The sequence below is a fragment of the Sardina pilchardus genome, chromosome 3 (assembly GCF_963854185.1).
Source record: "Sardina pilchardus chromosome 3, fSarPil1.1, whole genome shotgun sequence".
NCBI lineage: Eukaryota > Metazoa > Chordata > Actinopteri > Clupeiformes > Clupeidae > Sardina > Sardina pilchardus.
In genome coordinates this window covers 12,917,983-12,939,157 of record NC_084996.1, presented here as the reverse complement: position 1 = coordinate 12,939,157, position 21,175 = coordinate 12,917,983, and the positions used below count along the sequence as shown (strand labels likewise).

The window sequence follows — 21,175 nt, the reverse complement described above, 5'->3', positions numbered from 1 at the left end:
AATATGTACTGATGACACAGCAGCACATATGTAAGGGATAACGGCCGACGAGGTGACCGGTTCGATGGAAATAATGGCTAGGTGGAGGTCTAGAACTCTGGCGACGTGCGAAGCACGGAGACGGAGTTACCTCCGCCGTGCCATTATTTCCATCGAACCGGTCGACCTCGAAGGCCGTTATCCCGCTTATCTCCCGTTTGTATTCACAACCTGTATATTTAGAACATAGTTTTATTCCACCGTTGCGTCCGTTAACATCGCTAAAACTGTCTTGACTGTGGGACTACTTTCCGCCACATATCAACTTTCTACTTGCAGGACAAAACTGCCGTTACTAGTTCTAAAATTGATGGTTGCTATGGCCAAAGGCCAGTCGTTAGTTCTAAATGGCTGGTTGCTACGGCCAAAAGCCAGTCGTTAGTTCTATCTCTCCCGTTGTCAAGCGGGCATATCCCAGGATTCTGATTAACTTTAACTTTGAAAGATCGCTACTTTTATAGCCTACATGGCATCCAACTAGCTACAATCCACCTCCGTCATATGCTACAATGTTACTATGGTTCTGCACGTCTGTATTTCAGCTTGGATGCAACGTGACAGTTCATTTAAACTTCGCAACGAGTTTGGCGAATTAATATTCAAGTGTGATACGGGAACTACTTCACAGGTAGCAGGTTATACGAAGTTAATGGCCACCCCATCAGCCAATCAGAGAAGAGAATTCCATTGTTGAGGGAGATAAATCTACTTAATAGAACACATAGACCTACTGTTTCATATTCAATTTGTGATGCTAAAGCTGTTAGACTGTTGGTCCTACCTCTCTCCGTCTCTGCCTGGCGTTTAGTCTACTGCGCATTTGGAGAGGCCATCGCAGAACTGTGAGGTTAAAGAATTGAAAGTGCCTGAAATCTAGTTTACTCATCAGCGCCCTCCTGGTGAAGGCACTTGAATATATACGCAGCAAACTGCTCTCATTGCTGCGCCGGCATAGCACAGGGGTTACTTCTGATTTACCTATCTCACTTGCAGTGATATGTACTCCACCTCTCCCGTAAGGGGGATCGAACCCCGTGCGCTGTCCAGCGTTTTACGCGCCAGAACATCAAGAAACTCGATGTTGATGTCGCCAACTATTCAGATGTATTAAAAAGTGAAAAAGAAGCTTTATCATACCGAGCAAACCAAGGAAATATACATGCAGAAGTCAACGTGCGCATGCAGAACCTCCAGGGGGCACGCGTGAGACATTTCTCTTTCAGAAAAAAATGGAAAATGTGTTCTTCCTTTTTTGTGTAGCCTGTTTGGTCAAGTATGGTGACGATGGAGTTGCCATATAAAACGCTTTTCGTGGGATATTAGACCCACATTTGTATAGTGCACATGGCAAAAGTCACAAAGTGCTTTACCGGTAAGAGGCAGAACAGGGAGGAGAGTCAAAGAACATACAGGCCTAGACTAAGCCTATAATATAATTTGTAAGACATAGGCCCACTTAAAGTCAGGCATTTCCATTCACGTGTGCGATTTTAAGGATATTTTCAATCTGATGGGAATACAGTAAGCCTACATTTTTTTTAAAACTAGTCAAGTATTTCAATGCATAAAGAGCATTTCCTTGTTTTAAGAAACTTTCCATTAAGTGAATGAAGGAATTGTCCAGAAATTATAGCCTGTTGACAACAACCTTTATATTTTTAACAGACTTTTTTAAATAGTGTAGGAGTAGGCTATAATCGAGTACTGATGACAGATATATATCTACATAATAAAACAAAGGCAGGCCTACTGTTTAATATTTTGCTTGTAATCAGTTTGTGATGCTAAAGCTGTTAGATTGGTCCTGTCTGGCGTTTAGTCTGTAGTGCATTTGGAGGGGCCATCACAGAACTGTGTGGCTGAAGCATTGAAAGTGCCTAAAATGTAGTTTACTCATCAGCGCCTCCTGGTGAAGGCACTTATATATACGCAACAAACGGCTTTCACAACCGCGCCGGTATAGCACAGGGGTTACTTCCGATTTACAATTCTCTCTCGCAGAGATACGTACTCCACTTCTCCCGCAAGGGAGATCGAACCCCGTGCGCTGTCCGGCGTTTTACTCTTTAGAACATCAAGAAACTCGATGTTGCTGTTGCCAACTATTCAGATGTATTTAAAAAGTGAAAAAGAATGTTTATCATACCGAGCGAACCAAGGAAATATAGGCTACATGCTGAAGTTAACGTGAGCATGCAGAACCTCCAGGGGGCACGCGTGACACATTTCTCATTCAGAAAAAGACAGAAAATGTGTTCCTTTTCTGTGTAGCCTGTTTGGCCAAGTATGGTGACGATGAACCGTTTCTATATGAAGCCCATTTTCCTGGGATATTAGTAGACCTACATTGGTATAGTGCACATGGCAAAAGTCACAAAATGCTTTACAGGTAGGCCTAATAAGAAGCAGGGCAGGGAGGAGAGTCAAAAAATAGCCTAATAGCCAAAAACTACGCCTACCTAGCCTACTATAATTTGTCAGATATTTGTCAGGCTCATTTAAAGTCATTTCCATACACTTGTGCATATTTCAAAGGATATTTCCTTCATTCAATGGGAATAACAGTAAATATGTTTTGAAGTAGTCAAGCATTTCCATGAGTAGGCTAAATAGCATTTCCTGTTGTTTTAAGAAACGTTCCATTAAACGAATAAGGAATTGTTCAGGAATGGTATTGGCAGAAAACAAGCCTATTTTAACCAACTTTTTAAATAGTAGTAGGCCTAGTGACACAGCAAATATCTACATAGGCCTATTAGAACGGGCAGGCCTACTATTTAATATTTTGCTGGTAATCAGTTTGTGATGCTAAAGCTGGTAGACTGTTGGTCCTGACTCCTGTCTCTCTCTCTCTGTCTGGCTGTGCATCTGAAGGGGCCATCAGAACTATGGGATTGAAGCATTGAGAGAGCCTAAATCTAGTCTACTCATCAGCGCCCCCCTGGTGAATACACCTGTACATATAACCAGCAGACGACAGGTGTAGTCACGCCGGCGTAGCACAGTGGTTACTTCTATCTACAAACTTGTTGTTTACGATTACCTCTCCCGTAAAGGGGGATCGAACCCCGTGCGCTGTCCAGCGTTTTACTGGTCAGTATCATGACGAAACTGTATATTATATAGCCACCTATTCAGATGTAGCCCTATCTTGCTTTTTTTTTTTTTTTTTAAGTGAAAATATAAGATACCGAGCGACAAGGGGAATAAATGCTAAAGTCGACGTGAGCACGCAGAACCTCCAGGGGGCATCTGCGTGATAAGCACGTTCTTTTTCAAGTTTCCCGAAAGGGATATCGAACTTCGGGCACTATTTCAGTGTTTTATTGCTCAGTAGGATAAGATAGCATGGCCTTAGGAATTTGAACGACAGTTCTCTAGCAGAATCTATGGGGGGGGGGGGGGGGGGGGGCACCTGCGTGATAGCCTACATTTCCAATTCAGAAAAAAAGAAGGGAATGGGAATAAAACTACATGAGAATGGGATTAACAACAGGCCTACATTTTCTTTGAACTATTCAAGTATTTCCATGAGCCTGTTGTAGGCCTACCGGCTGAAAACACAACATTTTAACAGATTTATTTTATAGGGTAGTGCAAGGAGTGTGTGCACTAATGACGGCACATATATTTTACAGAAATATTTTGTTGATAAGATTGTTTCTCTGTCTCTCTCTGGCACTTACTGTGCATTTGGAGTAGCCATTGTTATCACAGAACTTTGGGCCTGCTACAGATTTGTCCATTGAAAGGTGATTCCTCAGAAATCCAAAAATAAAACAATTTTGAAAGGCAAGTTGCCAAATTATTATGTATGGTCATGGTCATATATTTCCACTGAAAGATTTTTAACTTATTTTTGTATTTTACTGCGCGGCAAAGGATAGCCTGTGAGTCACCGGGTTACTCAAACTCTCTGAGAAGAGTGACTCAAATTGGGCCAAGAAATAGGAAGAACTTTTGTAGATAGCTCACTTCTGTTTTTCTCTCTTTGACAGCGCCGGCAAAGCCACGTTCACATCAGAAACTCGAGACACAGTCACAGTGGAGGTATACGGTAAAATCTTTCATGGCACACGAGGCGTACGTGTATCACCGTCTTGCACTCACTCTCATCTTCACAGGTAAGGATCACAGGGCATCTTTCCTTTGCTCTATTCATAAGTCTTCCTATCTGTCATGTTCTGTTCAACTTCAGTCGAATAGGTTTATTCTACAACTACAAGTATATACCATTTGTCAGTAAATTCTTTCAGCAGAGCTCAGAGGCCAATAACACTAATTAATAGTTAATGTGCAAGTCAGATGCATACCCATTTTGTGACACTTACCACATCAACATGTTATTCTGCCAAGTTTTCCGTGTAGACTCCTGCGAGATGGGGGTCAAGGAGCCGATCAAAGAAATATGGCTGGTGGAGGATGAGTCTCGTTGTATTCCCTGTGATGTCAGTGTATCTGGGTGCCTTGGCGAGGTTCATTTCACCTGGCATGTCTTCAGGAAGAGTTCATCTGAATGGCTGAACCCAGACCTTGGCTCACCTAAGTTTTCAGTTCAGACGGAAGGGGGACTGAAGGTGAAGTCCTTTCAAGAGGATGACAGTGGAATATACTATTGTGGTGTGACCGCGACAGGTCATCACGGAACACAGAAACAAATCATTGGAAATGGCACTGTTGTGACAGTCACAGGTAAGAGATTTGCAATAAAGGTGAAATGGGATGTTATTTAGAGAAGAAAAAGGAAACTGACTTATTGTTTGTAATATGATGTATTGTTGTTAACTGGTTTACATCTGTGATGATGGGGACTGATAAATGTATGAGCGAAGAGAGAGACATGGGATTTTGACATTTGTCTTGTTGTAATGTGATTACTAACATGTTTACCTGTGCCCTGTGTTAACAGCGTTAAGTCATCAGATCAGACAGGCTTTGCTCTGGTTGCTGTTTGCAGTGTTGGCCCTCTACAGTCTAATAGTCCTTACTCTCCTCATTTTGAAGATGGTAAACACATTTGTGTCTCACAATTATTTAAAGTATCTATCGAAAACTTGTTTTTGAAATCATTCTCGATTTCCTTCAGATGGGACGAGACATACCATTCCTCAGGGGGAAATGTGGAAATAATAATGGCTCAAAGGTATAAACACGACTCTCTGCTGTATTGTGGAATGTGAATGTGCGGAATGTATGCCTTATGATAATCTGCAGCTTCTCATGTTCATGCATGTGTGTTATAATGCATCAAATATACTGTATGTTTTGGTAAATTGGCCAATGTTGACTCTTTTGCACCATCCTGTCTTGCAGAACAACTCCACCAGAAGAAGACACTTCCGGGCTGTGTTGCAAGAGCTATACAGCAAGAGGAACTTACACAGCCGTCCAAAAACCCCAGGCCGTTCACACTCAGCAGCCAGCCAGGTCCAAAACTACACCACATTATGGGTCATTCTGTGCTCCATAGGTTGTTGACCTTACACCGTCTCAGATTGTGTTCAAACCTTGTCTATATTATTATTGGATTATATCATGAATGGTCCCATAACCAAGGCCAGACAAATATATATATATATATAAAGTATTATTCATAAACAGCCCAATCTTTGTTGGGTATAGGAACATGTTCTCTATGACTGAACAATTAAAAGTTTGTATGGCAAGCTCAATGGTTTTCTCCAAGGCCGTAGATTTGAATGAAGTGCAAATATTGAGGGTATAAACTTGAACCCATTTCATATAAAACATTATTTTATCTGTGGTGTTCCTATATTTGAGCTCTCCACATACAATAAGCAGAAAGGCAAAACAAGAGAAGGTTATGATTTTTAATCTAGCTAATACATGAAAATCTATGTGGTCATAGCGGTGAAACACTGGCACTTTGTATACTGAGCTTTTCCTGTATAGATTTTTCTGTTCATAATGGCTACCCCAGCCATTTTAGTCCTATGAAAATGACCAAATGCAATTACACCTTGATTTATCCTTAACATCTCCATGTGTATTTTTGTGGAGACACTTCCATTATTGGCACATTAATAAAGTATTTAATTTGCATACAAAATACTGATTAATGCGATTAATGTGAGTAGTAAACGTTTGGGAAACCCTCATATAGAGTGTGGTGCATATCTTAGTGTGGTGACCATTTTCCTGGATTCTGTCCGATTTGATATAGAATGACCCATACGATAACTGCGAAATTACATAAGCACTGATAAGAATTAGAGAATGTCGACCTTGTCTCTTCATTGTTCTTGCCTAAACAAGAGCCTAACATTGTATTGAGCATTTTTGGCATGTGAAGCAGTTTGGATGGTGTGTAAAATTAGCCTTATTCTTTGTTTCAGTTTGAGAACCCACACAGCCCAACACAAGATGATGACATCTATCAAAACATGTGACTCAAGCCACCAGGAATAGTGGGAGGTCAAAATGTTCACAGTTGTCGCCTGACTAACCCAGAACGCTTACAAGTACAATGGCCGGCCCTGCAGCAATAGGATTTCATGCCCTATTTAAAATCTTCAAATAATGAGGCAAGAATTCATTCAGTATACTTGTGAACTCCAACAGCCCTCTCTGTGTTTGGGTTGTTTGTGTGTGTGTGTGTGTGTGTGTGTGTGTGTGTGTGTGTGTGTGTGTGTGTGGTGTGTGTGTGTGTGTGTGTGCGTGTGCGTGTGTGTGTTAATCTGTGTGCTTGTGTATGTGTTTATGTATCAGTGATGAATAAAGTTACCTCTTAGGGAGGCTGAAGTTGACTGTGCTTCTTCGAGGAGGTTCTCACACAATGACACAATTCATAATTCATTCTTTATACAGACAGACCCTCTGAATGTCAGGAAAGAGTTTAACAATGACAAAATACAAAATAATTCATGAATATGAGAAACGAGTCATTCAAGTAAGCACTGGCCTCTATACCAAAATTTCGGCTGAAATCTCATACAATAGCCATCCTGTTAAGAGTCCTGCAAAACATCTGATGACAAATCAGCCTTACACAACTGATAAAAAGAAAAGAAAAATCCTTTAAAATATATCTAAGCACACAAACCATATATAGGTTACAACTTAACTCTTCTTTTTATCAGCACAGTGTTTGTTTTTCAGCTGTCGTTATACAGTAGTTCATGGATTTTGCACAGCTGGCAGTAACTTTAGTAGCAATCTTCATTTAAGATGGCCCGTAGGAATCATTAAGACACTTGTGTGTGAAATGTGTGCAATCATTGGGTTAAAACCCAATGTGATGTTCTACTCTCAAGGCAAGGCCAAGTTATGAGTGAAATTGAAAGTCAATGAGTTAAAACAAATATTCCAAATTTAGCAAACACTGGCATGTTTCAAACTTTGGCCCACGTCTGAAAAAAATCATGCACCATTCTATACCAAAGGTTCCATCAGCATTAACTCGATTGTGTGATTTTGGAATGTTAATTTGTGGACTGCAGCTACTAGGGTAGCTAACGCCACTTCTTAGCTCTTTCATGTGTGTGACTTTCAGTGGGTAAAGATGAAACCTATCCCTTTGGAACAGTTATTGTCAAACACTGAAAATCCCAATGGTGAAGGGCCAAAGCACCAGTTAAAGCACTCACTGACTGGGCCATTTTAAGGCTCCCCATATTAAAGAAAAGACAGAGTAAACAAAACTTCAACTGCCACCATAAGGAAGATATAAAACCCATCACATCTCAACAGATCCTTAAAAGCATATTATAGTCCTCTGTTGTAATACATTCATCCAGTGAACATTTCCACTGTACAGCTTCCAGTGCATATTCTGCCCATAGGTCAAACACAACAAATGGAATGGAGTGCTATTCGGCATATCAGCTATCGATGTACTTGGAGTCAACAGTGTGACTGTTTCTGATGGAGAACGGCTGCCATGCCAGCACTTGCAGTGCAGAGACACAGAGAGGCACCAAACACACCAGGTAGAACATGGCTCCATGTAAAGGCTGCAGAACACTAGAAATACAACAAAAACAAAGTTAATAGTTGCAATAACAAGTTCATTATTATCACCACATTGTTCTTTTTTCCAACTCAAGTAACTTCTAAATACAAAGCCTTGACAATGTCATTTTAACATTACCGGTTCATGTAGAACATGAAAATGGGATTAAAAAAAAAGAGAGAGAGATTAATATGAATAAGACATATTTTAACCAAGCCAGGTGGTATCCCCAGTGTCCTATTTATGGTGGGAAACAAAAATCTAAAGGGGAATCAAAAGTGTACCTGGGATCTGTGGCCTGCGTGGACTCTTTCAGACTTGCGTAGCCATACTGGTTCAGAACAGAGACGACCAGCATGGGAGCCAATGACTGTGCAGGTTTAGTGAACAAAGCGTTGGTCCCAAAGACCATGGAGGACAAAGGGGTGCTGGAGAGTCAATAGAAGGTTTTGCATTAAAACCATAATCCTAAAACATGCAGATTCCACAGAATCAATCATTCGATTGTGTAGAAATTGTTTGTTATGGTCAACCTTAAATGAAACTTTTCAATCTAAAGCAGAGAGAGTTTCTTACTATTATACAGCCTTGTCCAAAGTCCACCAATAAAATGGTGGTGTGTTAGTGACAATGGGAAGATCATAACACACAAATGAGATGAACACACTTCACCTGCGTTTGTATCTCTGGAGATCAGAGTCGATGATGTCTGCCAGAGGTAAATTAAAGAGACTGAAGGCAGCCTGAACCAAAACCCTGAGGGTGTAAAAATAAGACCATAGAATAGGATAAAATTATCAGATAATGTCAACTATTCATTACTAGAATGTTCACACAATTTACAATATAAAACTTTTCCCTCAGGAACTACTAATTGCATGGTACTGTAAGATTAACATGCACCATAAGCACACAAAGCCGATTTACATGTATAACTGTCAGAAGATCATTATCTTAATTGACTGTACAAGTACGGTGAACAAGTGCATTGCCACCTTGCTATATGACTACATATAGAGCACATTGAGCACATTGAGCACATTTTCACAATTCTATACTGGTTTAAAGAAAAAGAAAATACTGCAGAATCACAACAAGCTTCATATGGCGTACAGTAAATACTAAGCAATAATTCTGTTTAATAAAACACATTGCAAAGAGAATAGGTAAAGAGGTACTGTATGTAGCAGGTGTGAGATAGGCATAAACAATAGCAATAGGCACAACCATGCACGACCTCATGCACCTCCTAGCACGGCATACTGTAGGTTCAAATGCACTGCTCAAAGGCTTACATGTTGGCAGTGAGAAAGATGGCCAGTAGATAATAGTGGTGTCGGCCCAGCAGCAGCATGATAACGGCGCCCACGACCTCCACCTGAAAGGCCAGCAGGATCAGCCGGTAGTAGCCAACGCTCTGCAGCAGCCTCTGGCTGCTCAGGACCAGGATCTGTGGAGAGCAACAGTCAACAGCCTCATTCCTCATGCAAGATGAGAACATGTGGATGGACGAACAGGGGCATCATGGAGAGTTTACTCTGTTTCCCACTCTGGCTCTCTGTCTGTCACTTGGTCTCTCTATCAGTCTCTCTCTCAGTCTCTCTCTCTCTCTCTCTCTCTCTCTCTCTCTCTCTCTCTCTCTCTCTCTCTCTCTCTCCCTCTCATTAAGTCAAACACACACATACCAGTAATTTCTGATTCAGTTACCAGTCAGGGTACAACTTGTTAGATTACCATGAAAAGTATAAACCCTAGTAGTCTGTTACAATGAGGGTTTTTTTTTTACACAGACATTATTCTTTATCCAGATTCCAGAATACCTCATTGAATACACATGAACAACAGATGCTAAATTATGATGTTAAAGTCCATTTGTTCCTCTTAAAAAGTAGAGAAATAGTCCAGACAATGGAGACTTTTGATGCAGTTTGCAATCTATGGAGACGTATTAGCCATTTGTTAAACACTGAGACTACTTTTTGTTTTCACGTCATGCACTAACATCAACTCTACAGCATTGCTCATGGAATGGGCCTTCTAATCTTAGAGAGCTTAGTTACACCTCACTCTACCAACTCAGCTTGGACGCTGCCGAAAGCCTGCCCAACCTGGAACTCACACTACCTGGGGGCAGATGAAGCCTGCGCCATACATGAGGCTCTTGGCCAACGAGGGCAGCACATCAGGTGGGATGAGGTGCTCGGCGAAGATCATGGTGAAGTTGTTGCAGAAGGCCACCATGAAGACCTGGAAGAAGTTCATGAGCACGAAGAGCTGGAAGTCTCGGTAGGTGAGGATCTGCCACGTCATGGAGATCACAGAGGAAAAGGAGAGCTGAGACTCAGAGGAGGGGGAGGAGGAGGAGGAGGAAGAGTAAGAGGAGGATGGGGTCTTGCTGTCAAACCGGCTCTCGCTGTTCAGGCCTGTGTAGAACATGCAGCCGGCGCCCAGCACGGCCACCATCACGCAGAAGGCCTGGAAGGCGCCAAAGTCCTCCATGTTGCTCGAGACGAGGCCGCAGAAGAGCACGCTGGACGAGCCCACCAGCGACGCCACCTGGCTGTACTGGATCAGGCGGAGCCGGCTCTGGTGGTGGGCCGAGATCTCGGCGAACAGGGCGCACTGGGCCAGCAGGACAAAGGTCAGCATCCCGTCGAAGGCGCACAGGGTCACCGTCAGGTGCAAGCCGCTGAGCCAGTCACCGGACTGGTAGGCCCGCCACGGGAACCAAGCGAGCAGGAAAGAGAGTGCGTAGAAGGGGGCGCCGTAGAGGATGGAGAGGCGTCTGTGAGAGCAGCACGGCATGCGAGAGTTGTCCTGCAGGTATCCAAACAAGGGGTCGTTCACCGCATTCCAGATCATGTAGACTACCTGGAGAGGGAGTACATTTTACAGAGTTGTTCATTCAGACCAACATATAAAATCCTCAACCCTTTATGTAGCGGCAAAACAAAGTTCTTTTCTGGCTGTTTTGAACTTTCACCTTGACTGTGTCACACCAGAAGAACCTGGACTACAAACAAGGCACCTCCTAGGTAAACTATGTGTGTTTAATTATAAATAATTCACCTGAGGTGAATGACCGAAACATTGTGAATACTGAATAAATGTTAATATGCGTACTGAATAAATGCATGCGTAATTGACAGTCCATGCGTAATGGACGGTGTGCGGTGCGGTTTCAGGTATAACTAATTATAAATAATAAAACAATAAAAGATTTCATTCTGACTCCATTCATGAGTCCAACACTCACTTGGGATTGGTGGAAGGCTCCCTCTGAGATCCCGTACTTGTTTAGAAAGAGCTTGACATAATAGAAGCTGAATATGCTGTTCATCATGCTCGCACCAACAGTTGTCATCGCGTAAGCCACCGCGGCCGGTTGTGCACCTACACTTGCTGTCAGGTGTCTCACCATGGCAAAGGGGCTCTGGCCCATGACTTTCTCTGTACTCATAGCTGCACAACTTTTGGTGCAATTGTCTGTATGCAATAACTTACACTCACCGCAACCAAAAAATCACAAGTGGGAGATTTTTACTATATTTGCGACGCATAATCAGGAAACGCTGTTTCTACTCATTCGTTTTCAGCAGTTGCTCACATACGTGTTTATCAGGATGCTCGAACGCGGAAGAAGGCGTGACTACAACTACCATGTGACTATGTCAACACTAGAAGGGATTGGCGCTTGCGATATGCCGTACCTCTTTGACTAGTCATTGGTTGACCGTCTGTCAGTAAATTCCAAACTCTTGCTGCTCCTGAGCGATTTACTTCGGGGAGTTTCAGGGCTTGGACTTTGCCACGTTGCTGTAGACGCCGGGCTTCGCTGCTGCAGGATGTTGTGACTGAGGCAATACGGTGCAACCCTGTGGGATGAACGAAGAAGTTAAAGCGCACGAAACAACTGGTGGAGATAGTAGTGCGTTTGTTTGAGTGAGCACTTTTAAAAATGCTTACTGACGTGGTTATCGAGGAGGATTTCGAGCTGAGAGGCGAAGACCTTTGGTATAGCAAACAGGACCTCGAGAATGGTAAGTTTATCCTTTTGTTTCCAATTTTAGGATGATGTTGATGATGATGTAGTAGCCTAGGAACGGTCGCGCCCATCAGCAAATTTAAATGTACAGCAATTTCCTAGGCAGGATGGATTGTTTTGCAAAACTGAACTGATGTTCATTCAAGCGACCAAGCGTCATCTTCTCTAATCCTATTCCACTTATAGTCACTTTAATCTATTTATTCAGTATGGAGCAATGCTTGTTTAGAAAACATGTTTTTTGTCAGTTACATTTATAAAATAGTTGTTCATGCTTGCATAGTGTTGTATAAGCAGGGCTTCTACAAATGTATCTTGTTGTCTGTCTAGTCAAATTAAATTGGCTACATACTGAGCCTACATCCCCTGGGGATGAGGTTGTAAATATGAGGTTGCAGCCAAACTGCAGTTTTACTGAATAAGTGCACAGTCTAGCCTTCTTCTTTGACTGGTATAAAATTCCTGCAAACTAGAAGTTCTGTACACATTTTTGTCCGTTGATCAACACTGCTGCCTTTGATTCAGGTTTGAGCTGAGATGTTTTTTGGTTATTCTTTCTCTGACAAGCTACTGTAGGTCTTTTTGGTGTAGGCTACATGAATGCTCTCTTATTTGTGTAAATGATTGCCTGTGGGTTTTGTCTCGTGCTTTAAATACTTGTGACACTCACTCTATTGCAATAGTACCATTGACCTTCCTTGATATTGTCAGACAGTCGTGAACAGGCGTGTGTGTGTGTGTGTGTGTGTGTGTGTGTGTGTGTGTGTGTGTGTGTGTGTGTGTGTGTGTGTGTGTGTGTGTGTGTGTGTGTGTGTGTGTGTGTGTGCACGCGCATGTCTGGTTGCTGGTTTCTCACTGTCTATTTGCTGGTTTCTCACTTTTCTGCTAAGAGATGTATATACATTTCATAAATCTCTCTTTGTGTGTGTGTGTGTGTGTCTTGTCTGTTCTTATGTGTGGATGTCGTAGATTTACATTTGGCAGCAGAGCTTGGCAAAACCCTGCTGGACAGGAACCATGAGCTGGAGCAGAGCCTTCAGCAGATGTACACAAACAACCAGGAGCAGCTGCAGGAAATCGAGGTGACTGGACATTTCTTGTAGGCCTACTGAAAAACAGGATTAAGCGAAAGTAAACTTTCAGGCTTCATGTATCGACTCCCAACAGTATTTTTACAGATTTTCCGTACGGTCTGTACCTTCCTAATTACTACCGAACGACTTTTATATAATAGGCCTGTCTAGCAACAAGCTCAAGTCTTATTGTGTTGTGTTGTTTGACCTCTTTATAGGATAAAGAGTGAAAACCGGACTTGATCTGTCTCTATTTTGTCAGAAGGCATAATTGTCCACCTATCTGTTTATATTTAGCTTGTGTGTGTGTGTGTGTGTGTGTGTGTGTGTGTGTGTGTGTGTGTGCATGCGTGTGTGTGTGCGAGTGAGTGACGCACCCGCCTCTCACCTATGGATGTGTTGTCCAGTGATAGAATTAGCCTGTCTGCTCTGCGGCGGAACAAACAGCTCAGGGTTTCCTGCCGCCGCTCCGTCTTCTGCCAGGCAGTTGATGGGGTTGCTCAAGGGCCCCTTCCTGTTTGAGTTGCCTCCCTCACCTTTCTCCCTTTAAGTCTCTGGCACCACACCAGGGCTAAGATAAGGCTGCTAAAGCATGAAGCTCTCGGCCTGTGTGACAACTGACGAGCTTGAAACTAATCTCATTATTCTGACCTGACTAGGTTTGTGTGTTGTCCCTGTTCACTGTCACAGCATTGAGAGAAATGAGAGCCAAACATGGCTGACGTTACATTGTGTACACTGTGTCATTACAATTGCTGACAATACTAGGTGCAGACGCCATATTGTGATTGGATTATAGTATACGGATATGCTGGTTAGAAACTGCAGCTGTATTTTTGGGTTTTGATGGTGTCCACGGCAACTGTGGCTCACTGACCCCCTGAGGGTAGAGCCACAAGCTTGCTCATTATGTTTTATGGCTTATGGTCTTACAGACTCAATGCAAATACATTCACTAACTAGTTGGCTTAGCTTAGCACACTGGGAAGGACATGACGCCTTTCAAGCTTTTCATCATGAGGCGGGGAATGGACTTTACCTCTTGGCCATACCTGTTCTACTTGTTTGCATGGGATTGTTGTAGCACCGGCTAATTTTACGACCACAATGGAATCACAATAAAGCGCAATAATGTCTGGTATTAGGGCTAGTTACTGTACATTGCACGGAGGCACGGAAGAAAAAAGTGAGAAAGCATTGAGTAATTCAGACTAGAACTTTGACTCATCAGATATTTAGATAGGCAGAGGAAGTTGCATGCAACATAAATATCCGGCCACTGCTGCATTTGGCAGTGGCAAAAAACAAAGCACCGGTAACTGGCTGAATATAAATGCAACCCTATTGCACATACAGTAGGCTACACATCATACACACAACAAGGCGCCCCAATTTCTGCTAACTCACGCTGCCCTCCGTCCTCTCCCAGTACCTGACCAAGCAGATGGACGTGCTGCGTCAGATGAACGAGCAGCACGCCAAGGTGTACGAGCAGCTGGACGGGGTGGCCCGAGAGCTGGAGCAGGGCAACTGCAAGCTGATGCAGGACAACCGGGTCGCCCAGCAGAGGATCCAGAGGTGAGCAAAAACAAGGTGGACGGGGGCCCGAGGTGAACGGGGTCATGTGGCCCTCGCTCGCTCGCTCGCCCGCCTGTGAGGCGTTTGGCCAGAGCTTCTCCACAAGGCACTGTTGTCATTGTTGATGATGATAATAAATGAGGCTTTTAGCAATACTAATGTGATTGCTTGATTGTGCGGATATTAGCCAACCTTGCCACTGATGTGACATGGTGTGAGGTAATGCCTGATGGAAATGTATACCAGGTGCAAATGTATAGGTCTTTGTGGACATTGCAGAACATCACATCACATGAATGTTTGCACTTATATGCAGCATGCCCGCCCGTAGAACGTGCATGTAATGTACAACGTGCCTATGCATTCGTCGTGCCAAACTGCTGTCCGCTCTTGTCCTGGCAGCCTGACTGAGACGGTGGACTCTCTCCAGGCGCACATGGACGAGCTGCAGGAGCAGGTGGAGCAGCTGAGCGCGGCCCAGTCGGAGCGCAGCCGCAGGGAGCATGCCCAGCTGCAGCAGCGCCGCGCCAGCCTCAGCGCCCAGAGCGTGCCCTGCCTCAAGGAGCTCTACGACCTGCACCAGGACAGGTACAGCACCACTCATCAGAACTTCATAAGTTAACACAACTTCAATTTTAATTACACTTATAGAGTGGCAAAACACTGTCAAATGTCTCATGGCGCTTTACAGAGTGTTAAACATTCAGAGAGAGCCCGTGAGTAACAGGAGCGAGGGAGAAAAACTCCTTTATAACACAGAACACAATACACAATACAAAATCCATCACAAGACATATAACATGAAAAACATAACGTCACAGAAGAGAGCATCGCACACAACACAGCAATGCATTGTATTGCATATGGCGGAATCCGTTTATCCTCAACTTTGTTGTGTTGCACGTAATGGATTTAACGCTGATTTAATATTGCTTAAGTGCAATCTCAGCCTAGTGGCAGGTTTGTATAGCTTATATGGTAACGGCCGTAAGTGACTTACCTACAGGCCTAATCATAACTCTCATGACTCTCCTTGTATCACAAGGCCCTTTTATCCCTTTGTTTTGCCTCCAAAAAATAATTATGAAATGAGCTTTTAGTACGCTGGTCCAAAGGTTGAAGTCCGTGCGTGCATGCCCTAATTAGCACAGCCGGATTGCAGTCATGTCAGTCATCCGATTGGGAAAGGAAAGGCAAATTCGATATTGCCTTTTTTTGAGGCCGGACGGAGACTATCTTTTAAGTCAGGTGAGTCAGGTGAGGCATCAGCCCCGTGCAGCTCAGGTGGGCTGGTCCAGGTGAGTCAGAGCGGGGATGCTGACGCCTCACGTGTAGCCTGGTCCAGTGGGTGACCTCTGGGATCTATTCATGGTGACCCTTATTAGCAAGTCAGCGCCGGCTCGCATGCTGAGTGGACAGGCGCAGGGCTTGCAGACCTAGACACCGCAATCTGGCCCGGGCCCTTCTGACTATAATCCAGTAATCCATAATCCATGCCTTCCATGTCAAGGAGGGCTGAGAATCCAGGGGCATGTTCAGCAAGCTTCTCTGTAGCCATTAGGTATTCTGACTACTGTATACTGTAAGCTTGCTTGTAGGCTAGCTTGTTAGCCCAGCTTCTCTCCCACAATCAGGATTTTTTAATGTATCAGTACTGCACAATGCACAGAGTTACCTTATTGCAGTGAATTACCACATGACTGCATTCAGATGAAAATCATCTTGACAATGAAACTCAACAACTTGAAAGGCAGAGATGAAATATTCTCACTGAATTTGTTAACACAAAAAGCCTTCAAATCAAGTCAAGTCACTTTTATTTATATAAATACATGCAGATATTATAGAGATTATACAGTCCCCTTCGAAAGTAGTTGAACACATGCTGAAGTTGACAATATAAAATCATCTTTTGGAAATTGATCTTAGTGCCTTAAATGAAAAAAATGAGGAAATATTCAACCTTTAAGGACATACATTTTCTTTGTGAATGTATAATGTATTAAATAAATGTTTTCCTTAAAACACAGTTGTCATAAGTATTGGAACGCCTATGTTAACCCTCTGTGCCTGTCTGGCTCTTCAGGTGCCTGATGCCCACTGACGAGCTGCCGTGTGAGCGTCCCTGGGCGCTCCCGCCGGAGGAGCAGACGGCGGCGGCGGAGGCGGAGGAGGAGGAGCGGGCGGCGCTGTGCGGGCTGGTGCAGACCCTGGAGGCCCAGCTGGAGGCGGAGCGCTCGCGCCGGCACGAGGCCGAGCAGGAGGCCGAGGCGACGGCCGAGGAGAACGGCATGCTGGGGCAGCGCCTGGCGCTGCTGGACGGCTGCCGCGCCCGGCAGGCGGAGCTGGAGGCCGAGGTGGAGGAGCTCCGGCAGCTGTGGCGCTCGGAGATGGCCAGGGCCAGGCGGGCGCAGCAGCGGGCGCTGCAGGACGACGTGCAGGACGACGTGTTCCTCGGCGTGGACAGGCAGCCCGGAGGGGAGCGCCAGAGGGGAGAGGAGCTGGAGGGGGAGGAGGAGGAGGAGGAGGAAGAGGAGGATGATGATTATGAGGATGAGGAGGAGGAGGAGGAGGTGGTGGTGCTGGTGGAGGAGAGAGGGGAGGGGAAGCCGCGGGCACGGTGCCAGAGCGAGGGCGCCATCCAGGGCGCCAGCGGCGCGGAGCTGCGGCGCCGCCACCGGCCCACCTGCGCCCGCCGGCCCCGGGCGCTCCTGACCCGCCGCGGCGTGTCGCTGCTGAGCGAAGTGGACGCCCAGTACAGCGCCCTCCAGAGGCAGTACGACGAACTCCTCCGCCGCTCCCAGCACGCCGCCGCCGCCACCGCGAACAACGCCGCCGCCAACGGCCCGCTCAGCCACAAGGCCGTCCAGACGCCCGGCGTCGCCGGCGGCAACAACAGCTGCTCCATCTACGCGCACGCAGCCGCCCACGCCGCCGCCCACCACGCCCCCCGTCGCCGCCTGTCCGGCTCGGCGTCCGGCGAGCCGCCCGAGTACAAGGCCCTCTTCATGGAGATCTTCAACTGCATCCAGAAGACCAAAGGGGACCTGAGCGACACCAGCGTCCAGGCCCTCCACAGGATGCAGACCAGGCGTCTGAGCCAGGCCATCCAGACGGACGAGGCGCCGTGACTCACTCCCGCGGAGGGGGTCGGCGGCGACCACACTTACTGCCTCTTTCCCCTGTCCTGGGGTTGGGGCTGCAGCTTCCTCTAGGCTTGGGCATCCGTAAGAGGAGAGTGTGCCGGATTGGCTGCTTTTGAGGTTTCTCCACAGATGCTTTATGTTGTTTAACCTCCCGCTCATATCGGTGCTCAGTTCTGTTAAAGAGTTTGTGTCTTTTGCTTTACATGGCTGGCTGCTAGACAAGCTTTGGTGTGGCGTTGAAGCTGTTTAGTCGTGTAGGCCTATGTCAGGGATCAGGTGAAGCTTGTTGTGTTTCTTCCAAAACAAGTGCAAGTGCATGGTTAGATGCTAGATGGATTAAGTAGCTGTTGACTTGACATTTTGAAGCACCAAGTAGACCTGATTCAATGAAAACATATACATGCTGAATTTAGAAGCCAATGAATGTAATGACTTCAGTTCTTGTATATTTGCACTTGATTTGATATCAATACAATGATGTGTGGTGCTTTGGGATTGAAGAACATTGCAGCTATTTTGAGATAGAGTTGCATAGCCGGCTTGCATATGAGTGCCATATATCCTTATAGTAAATGTGAATGATTACGTCCAGAATGATGAAGAAAATCTCAAGGACTGCCCAGAAGCTTCAAAGCCTGGGCAAGAAATGTGTTCAGGTAGTCCATACTGTTCAGGCAGTGGGCAAAGTGTTTGTACTTGTTGTTGAACACAGAGCAGATAGACCTACACTACCATGGAGACGCTAAACTGCTTTGCACACAACCGTATTAACATTTCCTTATTTATTATTTATTATAAATTTCAGTCATATCTAGAAATGAGAGTTTATTTATTTTGTACCTTATTTTCTTGTATGTTTACAGTTATGCATCTCAAATGGATGAAATTATTGTTTCGTGTAACTAAGTCAGAGGTCAGTTTTGTAAGTTACTTAGTGGAGGCAGAGATTGGATTTGGCACGCATTCCTACAGTCAGAATTACACAACAAGCATAATCTTGTAGTCTCTGTGGATTAAAGTTACAGTAGCTAGCAGTTGTCTACTTGAATCGAAGACACAAGGTGATTTTTTGTTGTTTTTTTGTTTTTGCAGAAGAACAAATCACATTTTCAGTGTTATGGCTCTAATGCGGTGTTCTAAATGTGTAATGTGTAATTTGTATGTGATAGGCCAGAGCTGAGATAGAGAGATGGGGGAGATTAAGCCAGTGCGTGATCGAAGGACAAAGGAATGTTGATCGTTGATGGAGAAACAAAAACAGATTGGGAAAGGATTCAACTGTTAATTGGTGTGTGGTACAAGAAGGTTGATTAGGGGCTCGGCGAGGTGTGAGGCCAGCACTCTTGGGTCCTCTCCATCCTTGCTATCTAATGCTAGGACAGACTCGGTGCAATTTTATTTCTCAGTTTGTGACCCCGTGTAATTGGATTGCCTACTTAATGTAAGCACAAGTCAAACAGCAGAAGAAAGTCAGTTATGAAATTTAAACTAGATAAATAGTCCTTAGTTGGAACTTCTTGGAATGGCTGATTAAATAATGTAGCTTTCATATTGTTACAGACACGTTTTGAATCCAAATGTATTCATGTCTTTGTCAGTGGAAAAACAGGTGTTTGCATATCAATCAGAATGTCACTCAACAGCATTTCTATCTTTTTGTTTGACCTTTTTCAGATACAATGATATATATTTTTTATGATACAGCTTTTCTAAGTGTTGACATCCTTAAACTGTAATCATAAGGCTACTTACTAACACGTGACTTGCAAAAAAATTAAATATATTTATAAACAAGAAAATGTCTGTCGGGTTTCCTTGTACTGATGTGTTTAAATTTAGAGATAATTAATGGGGTTATTAAATTTGATAAAATGAAATGTTTAATCAAAGTGCCCTCTAGTGGATTTCTGGTAGAGGTGAATATTCACACAATCACTACACACTAAAATGAATCAAATCACCTCGGTCTCATGCAGTCCGTTAGCCCGGTGAGGTACTGTAAATTTGGGCTGGTTTCCAGGCTAGCAAGTAGTGCTAGTAAGACGTGGTTCTATCAAATGAAAGATATTAAATCCATGCCTTCTAATATTAATATTGGAGTGAGAGTGAAGTACATCAAAACCCACTTAAACTGATAACTGATACATGTGATGATAAAATGGTCATATTTCATGGTTTAATGTTGGAAAAAAGGCTTACAAAAACATCCTTCTGTCATAATCACTATTTATGGTATTTTTATATTAATTCACAACAAGAAGCATGGATACTTGGGCATAAAACAATGATCATCTGCTTGAAGAAGCCAGAATACATAGTGTAACACATTAATTCCACTACCTGATAACCAGGCAGAACACATGCCCTTTTAACACACAAACTATTACTTTAAAAACAAGGCAAATTGGAGCTTTTGGTGTATGTTGCCTTGTGCATATGTGTATTGTTTAATTATACGTGTTCAAATATAACATACAGTATACAACAAAATTGCATATGAACAGTATGCGATATCAATTAAAAGTCAAAGGATTCAAAATTATATCACCTTACAGTAATTGCATTATTTCTTTTTTGAATGGTAGAATTGGTGTTGTGTAAAACAATTTTTTTTTTTTATATATTTAGCCTACTATATAAAATATATAGTCTCATACAATTATAAATCATTTAACATGTAAGTGATATTGCACATCTGTGTTATCATTTCTGTTATATATTATATATACTTCCATATTACAACAATAAATACAATATATATACAGTGAGGAGAACATGTATTTGATACCATGCTAAAGTTGACTAAAAAGAGGAATATAAAATCATCATTTGACAATTGATCTTAATGTCTTAATTCAAAAATTGAGTAAAAATAAAACCGCTAACTACCCCAATTTTCTTTGTGAATGAAGAATGTTTCGTAAATAAATAAATGTTCTTCCTAAATGCTAGGGGGAAGGAAGTATTTGACCCCCAATGTAACCCTATGGGAATTTAACACATAGGGTTAACATTGGGGCAGGCAGATTTTTATTTTTTAAGGCCAGCTATTTCATGGATTCAGGTTATTATGCATCCTGATAAAGTTCCCTTGGCCGTTGGAATTAAAATAGCCCCACGTCATTACATACCTTTCACCATAGCGAGAGATTGGCATGGTGCTTTTTGCAGTAGGCCTATTAGCCTGTTTGATGCTCATTGAGCTCAATGCAAATCAAACAGGCTAATAGGCCTACTGGAAAAAGCACCATGCCAATCTCTAGCTATGGTCAAGGGTATGTGATGATGTGGGGCTATTTTAATTCCAAAGGCCAAGGGAAAT

The 21,175-nt window shown here is 43.6% G+C and overlaps 3 protein-coding genes across 3 annotated transcripts; 2 read left to right on the top strand and 1 right to left on the bottom strand.

The window, feature by feature from the left end:
• Window positions 1-4,034: 4,034 nt before the first annotated feature.
• Window positions 4,035-6,796, top strand: si:ch211-139g16.8 (uncharacterized). The gene is made up of 6 exons (XM_062531113.1): window positions 4,035-4,163; window positions 4,396-4,731; window positions 4,949-5,046; window positions 5,126-5,182; window positions 5,353-5,466; window positions 6,396-6,796. The coding sequence occupies exons 1-6, from the start codon at window positions 4,109-4,111 to the stop codon at window positions 6,447-6,449; spliced, it is 714 nt and encodes a 237-aa protein (XP_062387097.1). The 5' UTR covers window positions 4,035-4,108; the 3' UTR covers window positions 6,450-6,796.
• Window positions 6,797-6,844: 48 nt separating this feature from the next.
• mfsd13al (major facilitator superfamily domain containing 13a-like) lies at window positions 6,845-11,633 on the bottom strand. Its single transcript, XM_062531930.1, has 6 exons — window positions 11,268-11,633; window positions 10,136-10,882; window positions 9,307-9,461; window positions 8,684-8,767; window positions 8,296-8,439; window positions 6,845-8,022 (listed from the first exon to the last, which is right to left on the bottom strand). Exons 1-6 carry the CDS (start codon window positions 11,469-11,471, stop codon window positions 7,881-7,883), a joined length of 1,476 nt encoding a protein of 491 aa, XP_062387914.1. The 5' UTR covers window positions 11,472-11,633; the 3' UTR covers window positions 6,845-7,880.
• Window positions 11,634-11,814: 181 nt separating this feature from the next.
• Window positions 11,815-19,610, top strand: cdr2a (cerebellar degeneration-related protein 2a). Its single transcript, XM_062530918.1, has 6 exons — window positions 11,815-12,051; window positions 13,026-13,138; window positions 14,559-14,707; window positions 15,110-15,295; window positions 16,794-17,166; window positions 17,290-19,610. Exons 1-6 carry the CDS (start codon window positions 11,970-11,972, stop codon window positions 17,836-17,838), a joined length of 1,452 nt encoding a protein of 483 aa, XP_062386902.1. The 5' UTR covers window positions 11,815-11,969; the 3' UTR covers window positions 17,839-19,610.
• Window positions 19,611-21,175: the final 1,565 nt, after the last annotated feature.

What these genes read in the sequence shown, in the direction of transcription:
- si:ch211-139g16.8 (XM_062531113.1), top strand. Translation starts at nt 4,109, where the DNA reads ATGGCACACGAGGCGTACGTGTATCACCGTCTTGCACTCACTCTCATC. An exon ending in ACTCACTCTCATCTTCACAG is followed by an intron (nt 4,164 to 4,395) that starts GTAAGGATCACA and finishes TATTCTGCCAAG; the next exon opens with TTTTCCGTGTAGACTCCTGC. An exon ending in CACACTCAGCAGCCAGCCAG is followed by an intron (nt 5,467 to 6,395) that starts GTCCAAAACTAC and finishes TCTTTGTTTCAG; the next exon opens with TTTGAGAACCCACACAGCCC.
- mfsd13al (XM_062531930.1), bottom strand. Translation starts at nt 11,471, where the DNA reads ATGAGTACAGAGAAAGTCATGGGCCAGAGCCCCTTTGCCATGGTGAGA. An exon ending in GAGCCTTCCACCAATCCCAA is followed by an intron (nt 10,883 to 11,267) that starts GTGAGTGTTGGA and finishes CTCCCTCTCCAG; the next exon opens with GTAGTCTACATGATCTGGAA. An exon ending in ATCTTTCTCACTGCCAACAT is followed by an intron (nt 8,768 to 9,306) that starts GTAAGCCTTTGA and finishes TTACACCCTCAG; the next exon opens with GGTTTTGGTTCAGGCTGCCT.
- cdr2a (XM_062530918.1), top strand. Translation starts at nt 11,970, where the DNA reads ATGCTTACTGACGTGGTTATCGAGGAGGATTTCGAGCTGAGAGGCGAA. An exon ending in CAAACAGGACCTCGAGAATG is followed by an intron (nt 12,052 to 13,025) that starts GTAAGTTTATCC and finishes TGGATGTCGTAG; the next exon opens with ATTTACATTTGGCAGCAGAG. An exon ending in AGCAGCTGCAGGAAATCGAG is followed by an intron (nt 13,139 to 14,558) that starts GTGACTGGACAT and finishes GTCCTCTCCCAG; the next exon opens with TACCTGACCAAGCAGATGGA.